The sequence below is a fragment of the Gallinula chloropus genome, assembly GCF_964237585.1.
Source record: "Gallinula chloropus genome assembly, chromosome: 5".
NCBI classification, from domain to species: Eukaryota; Metazoa; Chordata; class Aves; order Gruiformes; family Rallidae; genus Gallinula; species Gallinula chloropus.
This window is the reverse complement of record NC_140090.1, coordinates 37,145,834-37,153,909: the sequence shown is the minus strand read 5'-3', so window position 1 is coordinate 37,153,909 and position 8,076 is coordinate 37,145,834. Positions and strand designations below refer to the sequence as shown.

Here is an 8,076-nt window from a genome sequence, read left to right as displayed (position 1 = left end):
TGTCTCAACTCTTTCTGTGTAGGAAAACCCCATGGACTGAGGACACCAAACCTCCCTGCTCCTCCCACCAGCCTTCACTTTCTGGGGGTTTATTACTCGATTCCCTTCTTGAGATAAGTGGGTGCAGCTGTTTAACAGCCCTGCTCCGTGCTGGATCAGTTGCCTGGGGACTTTTGCCTCCCTGGGACCAAGGAGGGGGACTTGGCTTCAAAAACAATTCATGAGCTCCCCGGCACCTAGAAAAGCGCCCTTTGAATTCGGCGCTGCGGCCGCGGGGTCTTGGTCGGACCCCTCCCCTCCCCCGCCCCCCGCCCCGCTCCGCAGGAGCAGCCCACGTGAACTTTTCCCCGCTGCAGGCGGGTGGCGTCTGCGCACCCCCGCACCGCTCAGCGGGCGCGCTGCGTCTCCCTCTCGCTGCGGGCGTGCGCGGCTTCGAAACTTTCCCGCGGTGCGCCCGAGGGAGGGAGGGTGGGAGGGTCGGTCAGTCAGCAGAAGCCTGTTGCGCCGGGGCGGGGAGCGGCCCCTTGCCCCACGCCGGGCGCTGGAAGTTTTGCGGGGGCCGGGGGCGGCGGGGCGGGCCGGGGTGGTGCCTCCCCCGCGCCACCCGCCCGCCCTCCCCTGTCACCGCCTGCCGGCGCGGCTCGCGGTGCTGGGAGCTGTCCACAGAGGGAGGTGCTGAAGACAGGGAGGAAGCAGAGGGACGCGGACATCTTCGCTCCCCTAATTTCCTCCCTGCCTTCTGCAGCCATTTTGCACCAGCAAAGCTGAAGGGAGGTGTGACAGGGGAGGGAGGGGGTGGGCTGCAGAGGATGAAGGGAAGAGGGTAAAGAGTTACGGAGAGCAAAGAGGCAGCCATGGGAGATCCCGGCTGGTATGTCTTCTAAGACTGGCTCGCAGCAGCAGCTGGCATCAGCATCATGGTGAAAAGGAAAAGCTCAGAGGGCCAGGAGCAGGAGAGTGGCCGTGGCATCCCTCTGCCCATCCAGACCTTCCTATGGAGGCAAACCAGGTGAGAGCAGTAAGCCTTGTGTACTTGGGATACAGCTGCAACAGGGCAGAGGAAGGGGAGGGGGGTGTGGGGGGAGGAGGAGGCCAGCTGCTGCCCAGTGGCGGGGAGGAAGCGGTTACTGCAGCTGCAACACGAAGGCGTGAAACAAGCCGCTCTCTCTGCACTCACTATAGAGCAATCTGTGTATGTCAGGGATGGGGAAAAGACTGGAGGCGGCTTAACCCAGTGACAGTCACAGGCAGCTTCTTGATTTGACTTTAAAAACATCCATGTGTATGTCTGTCTACCCTCCTCCCTGTTGTCTGTCTTCCCGCACCCTGACTTCCAGCCCCACTTTTAAGAGGATTCCTGGCGTTCTGGTACCAGGAGCAGCATCCCTCAGTGCTGCGCTGGACTTGCGGCTTTGCTTGTATCTGTCTGTATGTGCAGCCGTTCTGCAAATGTAATCTATGCTTTGAGAGGTCAGCATGCAAACAGATACGTCAAAGTCTCACCTTATTTCATTGGATTGGAGAGGAATGATGTGTGAGGGGCAGGCTGAATGTATGGCTGGGGCTTTATGTTTCTAGTGAATCCTGTCTTAACAGATTTGTAAATTGAAAACATTGTGGGGGCTGTGGGAGGGGAGGTTGGAAGGTTTGAAGGTTGTGGCTCTAATTTAAGGCCTCAGTCACAGAATCCTTTTATTCTACTGTTTTGGTGTCCTCAAAAAAAAAAAAAAATTAAAAATGCTGTATTACGGTGACCTGATTAATTTTTTTTAATATTCAACTCTGATCCCATTCTAGAGGGGAACAAGAGTAGAGGGTGGGTGTTCTCTACCGACAGGGTACAGGCCTATTTCATCATGAGCCTTCTGCATCAGCAGTTGTGGAGGAAAATACTTAATATGAAACTGGAAAATGAATCTCTGGTTCAAAATAGAGGCAACGTTTAGTAATATTTAACACATTTCAAACAGAATATATTGAAAATCTTTCACTGAGGTAAAATGGTTAAAAACTGTCTGATTGAAGATTTTATCTGCCAGGGAATAAGACTTTCCCTGAGGGCGGATTAACTACCTCTTGGCATATCAATGTGAATACATGTGTCTTCTAGAAAAGGTAATAGCATTTTGTCAGACATCAACAGGTATCTGAACATTGTTTTGGCTTATATCTTCCTTTTCATTAAGTTTCTTGTTTTTTTTTTCCCAAGCTGATCACTTGAGAAAAGTTCTAAAAATAATTAAGCAAGATCCACACGTGAAGTTTGGGGTCTCTAATGATTTTTCTCCCTTCCTTCAGTGCATTTTTAAGACCTAAACTGGGGAAACAATATGAAGCTTCCTGTGTGGTATGTACATGTTTCTCTTTTTCAACTCTTGTTAGTAACTAACTTTTCAGGCAACTTGATCTGGCAGTGGTGGCTGACCAGCAAGCGTCTCAGCTTGCGCCAGAAGTGGATTTCGTCCATTCAGCTTAATTTTGTACTTTTATCAGGATTTGAAGCCTTTTCCTGTTTAAAGAATTTGGATATAATGTGTATCTCTATACACAACAAAAATGTGTTGATTTGGATACTAGTAATTGATCTGATTAGTAATTAAATAATGATATGGGCAGACTAAGGTATGACTATCTGGGTCTAAACTTGGAGTTCATGTGTGTGTGTGTTTTCAGATGAGACTGATATAATTTCAGTTTGTGATTACTGGACTTTTTTCACATTTAAAATATTAAAATCTAAATATTACTAACAGGCTTGAAACGATACTTTTATCATGGTGCAAGATGAAGACAACTCCTCTACTGGAAAATAGAGGACGCATGTCTTGGAAGCATAAAGAAACATAGGTTAATAACTCTTCTTTCTAAATATATTTTGAATTACATCTACTATCTAAAAGGAGGAGAAAGGGAAGACATGCAGCAACTTCAAGTAAGATGGGTATCTAGGGAGTTTCAGAATTCCTTGAACTGTTGCTGAGCTTTGGATGACTTAAAGTGCATTAAGCAGTTGCAGCCAAACTTGACAGACTGGAAAAACTTGGTCTGGACATGTATCTTAATAGTTTAAAGTACTTAGGTCTCTCTGCAGCAGTTTTCTGACTTCCTTCTCACAAGATATTAAGCTGGAGAAGCCCTAGCTTCTGCTGACTAATTTTCTTCTAAGAAATCCATAAATTTTTCAGCATTGTTGCTAGATACAGAATACTGATAGAGGAACGGTGCCTTAGCATGTTGGTGAGTAAAATGTATAGTAATCCTGGCACATGGAGCCAAAAGCATTATCGCTGTTTTAAAACATTGATGGTTCCTGACTGTTCAGAAACTAGAAAATGGAGCTTGGTGCCTTATGGCCCTTTTCAGGAGTTTCAGGAGTGCACAGGAGCCATGCCTTGAGGCACCTATAGTCTGAGGCTGTGGCCCCACCAGTGAGCTAACATCTATTACTGTTGGGTAAAGGGACAGAGCTTCCTTCTCTGTGTGTTCTCCATGATGTCTGCAAATTCCTTATGCTTCATGCTGTGCAGTTGGCATCAGGTCTTCCTCTATGTCCCCCAGGCTGATTCTAATGCAACGTTCTATAAGCAGAAATCTGAATTTATTAAATGTAAAAACCCCCACCCAACCAACAACAAAACCACCCGCCAAAAAATCCACAACACCCCTACCACAAACCCAAACCAACTCCAAAATACAAAAAAAACCCAGCTGCAAGGCAACATAACTCACATACTTCATCCAAGGGAAAAGGAGCTCTGGAAAAATACATTTAATCAATTTCCACCCCTCGGGTGAAGGAGAAACGGAGTCTTCTCCATTGTTCACATAATCATGAAACTATGGTAGAAAGCTTTCAAAGGTGGGGCTTAGTTTTGAGGAATTGATTTGATACAGCCTGAACTGCTGCATCTGCCACCTTCTTTTGCTCATCAGTTTCCCATTTCTGCCAATACACAGGAATGTCTGCCCACACCACCACCTTCCGTATTATCCAGTGCGGTAGCAGAGTGCTGCCTGCATGGGTGAGACAGGGTTTCTGGAACGTGACAGGTAGTTGGCTATCTTCTGAAACATCAAGCTGACTATCTAACACCCTGTATTGACTAGTGTGCCTAAAAATACTGTGCACCTGTTATATAATCTGTCCTTTAGAAATTCTCCAGCCAGAATTGTTGCAGGCATGTCTATAGGCTGTTAACTAACTGTTAACTGTCTGACAAAGCGTATGACACAACGTTGTACAGTGTTCTATTATTATTCTTGGCTCTCAACTTGCTGCAGGAGAACTCGCTGCATATTGTGCACTGAGGATTAAGATGCCAGAGGTCTAGATTCAGCAAGTACAGCATCTGGTCTGCAAGAGCAGATTGCATGGCTGCTTTGAGCTTTGCTTTATGCTTCACATTCTTGAGGAAAACCTGGCCCTTTCCCAGCCATGTTTTCCTTACCTGAACAATGGCACTGACTTCGTCTATGAATATTGGCCTTTAACCTGATGGTAAATACCCTGCCCACCCCCAGCCAGCATTACCTTACACTGTCTAAATACTCTTGTGCCTTCAATATGGATTTCATGTTCTTTCGTCTATTCATTCTGATGCTCTTCTGCCATGACATGATGACATTCCTAATGTGCATGAGTCAAAGCTGGAAATGACCTCACAGGAATGCGAGGACTGTACAAAGCTAACATGTTTTTTTGGTGGATATGTTTTAAATTCTTTTACCCTGGATTGCATTGGAGAACACAAACATTTTCTCAAGAGTCCTGCAAATCCAAAGGTTACCTCTTTTCTGTTTTTTTTTACTTGTTTTTGCAAATGTAGTAATATGTTTTGATGCTATGAATGATTAAAGGATAGATATGGAACAGAGTTTAAAAAGAGACCGCGTTTTATCTAGCTGATGGGCATGGTTGCAGAAAACTGAGGTTCACAACATGGGAATTTTCTGCAAATAAAGTGCTTTGCTTCTCTTTTTCATTGTTTGTCAATGTTTGTAACAATTACTATGTTTATTCAACAATGTAGCCTTACCACCCCTTGTGCTATGAACTCCAAGGTTAATGTTTTAGATCTATTAACTCTTCTCTACTCCGAGGACCTTGCCTAGACTGTCTGCCTGCATTTAAACTTCTTCCAGTCCATCTGAAGTGACTTAAGCTTTACTTTCTTTATGTGTCAATCAGGGTCCTTCTGTATTTACACTAGGCTAGGCACTGGGTCCTGCTCTCCTACCTTACTGCTTTTTTTTTTTTTTTTTTATTTCAAATAGTTGCTTATAGTTGCTTCCAGGGAGGAGACCTACAGCTCCTCTGGTGCTTCTGAGAGGATGGAACAGGGGGTGCTGAGCTTCCCAAGGTCCTAGCTGTCTGCTAGGGGCCTGGCTGACCCCTTGCTGCCTTATGCAGCTTGCTTACAGGTACAGGTCACCTGGGCTTAGAACAAGGGAAGTTCATGTGACTCAAGGAAAGCTGTATAGGAAACCATGGCAAAGCCCACCCAGAGTCTGATCTGTCCTGTATAGCTTGTCTAAGTTTCCTCAGGCAGCTACCTGCCCATGTTCCAGCAGCAAAGTGATACCCAGGGTGGCCCTGGTCACAAGGTATTTAATGACCCCTTTCATTCTTGGTGGAGAAGAAGGTAAAAGGAGAACAGCAGCAGTGGGAAGGCAGCCAGACAAGCCTGACTGCCATTCCCTGTGAAAACAGATGGCATCACCAGACTAAAAGGAAAAATGCTTGTGTAAGTGGCCCTGAGGGAGCAGAACACACACAGGCAGAGCACTGCTGAAAGGGGCTGCCCTTTCTCCAGCCAAGGCATAACACTGACTTTCCTCACAACCACCTCAGCAGATGTTCTTTATCCTCCTTTGGCATGTGGGTTTTGCAGGCATAGGCAAGCCTGCAATAAGTAGGTAACTGTTTTCTCAGGCAAGCAGTGGCCCTGAAAGTGCAGCTCCAGACGTATCCATAACACAACAATATCTCTCTTCTGACTGGCAGGGAGCTTACTTCAGATATTCTCATTCAGCCTTCTCATTGAAGCATGTAACTCCTCTCAGCTGTAGCAGCAGTTGCTTAGTTCATGTGAGGTGAAAATTAGGTCTTTCATCTTAATGCCTGTGTAGTCTCTGTAGCAGATCCTGGAAGTCAGAGTAGAGCCATAGCAGACAAAGAAGGAAGCTCTGCAGGAGCAAAAGGAAATGGTAACCCAGGGCCTTGCATTTGAATGTCTGCTGTAGGCACAAGCAGCTGTGAGCTGGGCCTTTATGGAGAACTCCAAGCAAATCTGATGGCAACACATGTTGCAAGAACTGCACATTCTTGTCATGCTGCCTGGCTTGTGTAGAGGCTTGACGTGTCTCACTGGAGCCTTCGTTCAGCCACAGAGCTGATGTGTGAGTAGAGGTGGGAGTGTGTCGCTGGAGCATGGATAAAGAATGGCACCCTGTCCCCTTTTAACAAAAATCTCACGTTTTTCACTAGCTCAGACTTTTTGGTGTTTGTAACCATGCGTTAACCCTGCAGCTCTTGTCTTGCTTCTGGGGATACTTTGCTGCTTTGTTGTCCCCCTTTTGTTAGGTAACCTTGTCTGACATAGTTGTTCTAGATAGACCTCTGTCATCTTTCTTCTGGTGTACTCTCAACAGTTAGTGTAGCACAATGCCTTCGTAGTTCCTGAACTGAACAGAATATTCAGACCTAACCATGAGTACCTGGCTCCTGCACCTGCCAAGGATTTCCAAGTGTTGGACATCCCTGAATCTCAGAGCACTTTGCAAGTTGCCCTTCGGTGCCCTTCCAGAGTGCCAAAAGGAGCTGGTGTTACTACTTGTATTCCCCTCACTGTTCATGAACTGATAGGAACGAGTGGCAGGAGACAGTTTCCCTTTGTAGATAATGTGTCCCCCAGCAGATCTTTGTGATTTGGGGCATCTTTTCCATGGTAGACATGTTGTCTAAGATATTGTTGATATTGTATCCATGGCTTGTTTTTTACTAAACCCCAGGAACCCAGTACTTTTGTTCACATATTGTGACTAATGGTCTCCAATGTCAGCTATCAGAAAGGTATTTGTTGGAAGCTCTGATATTTATTGTCTGTATTTCCTTGGGTTCAATTTGTATTGCTGCAGGATTAGTCCTCTATAAGCACTTTCAGGTCTGAATACTTCTCAAATGCATGTCTGTAAATCATACAGTCCCTCTCCCCTTCTATCAGTCTGTCTGTGCTATTGGGGAGCTGATTCTGTCTTAGGTTGTAAGTATGGATAGATGTGTGTTCCTCTGCCTGCATGCTTGCTGGAGCAGAGCTCTTACTGGGGATGCTGTAAAGCCATGATGGTGTGTCACTGTCCTTGTACTGGGGCATCCGGCCTCTGGATGGAGGAGCTCATGTCCGCCCATGCTGCCAGATGTGGCGGTGACCTGCGAGACCCAATGCGCGCACCTGCTGGGCTCTGCAGAGGAGTGCATGTTACCACGGTGGTGACTGGTTAGCGTGCCTCTACCTACGAGTGCCTGGTCATGTAGAGCTAGGTTGACTGCTGCCCTTTTTGCATTTCTTCTTTGTAATTAAGTCTATTCTTATTATCCCCCCCTTATTTTACAGGAAAAATTGTTATGACTAGTGTTAAAGGATAAGCTTTATGAATCTGGAGTGAGGGCATTTGAAGCTTCCATTAGGTCACGAATGCCAACAGTTACTTGTTTGCCCAGAGCCTGATAAAATTTGTGAAACAGCTTGTGAACAGATAGGTAGCCAGGAGGCTAAGTTGGTATACGACAAGGACATGCGTTACCAGTGATGTCTTCTGTTGCTTTAGGAACTCTGGTAAAGGAATGTAATAACTGCTTTTCTGACCTATCTTTGCATCTGGTCAGAAGAAGGACTTAGTGAAGTAGTTGGAGCAACTAGTAATAAGGAGCTTCCTCAGGGATTTAAAAGGCAGATAGTTGTATTTTGTGTTGCTTGAGGTGGAAGTAATGAGCTTGCTGCAGCCATCAGCTCTTTTAAGTGTTCACAAGACCATTGCATCATCGCTCAACAAAAAATTTTGTACACTGATTATTTT

The 8,076-nt window shown here is 45.9% G+C and overlaps 1 protein-coding gene across 1 annotated transcript in view; it reads left to right on the top strand.

Moving 5' to 3' along the window:
- Window positions 1–917: 917 nt before the first annotated feature.
- UNC80 (unc-80 homolog, NALCN channel complex subunit) overlaps window positions 918–8,076 on the top strand; it is a gene marked incomplete at both ends in the record, with an annotated part of 128,707 nt that continues 121,548 nt past the window's right edge. Inside the window, 2 exons of the mRNA XM_084264990.1 lie at window positions 918–1,009; window positions 2,299–2,347. Of these exons, the coding sequence (XP_084121116.1) occupies window positions 918–1,009; window positions 2,299–2,347 (141 nt within the window). The remainder of the gene's footprint in view (window positions 1,010–2,298; window positions 2,348–8,076) is intronic.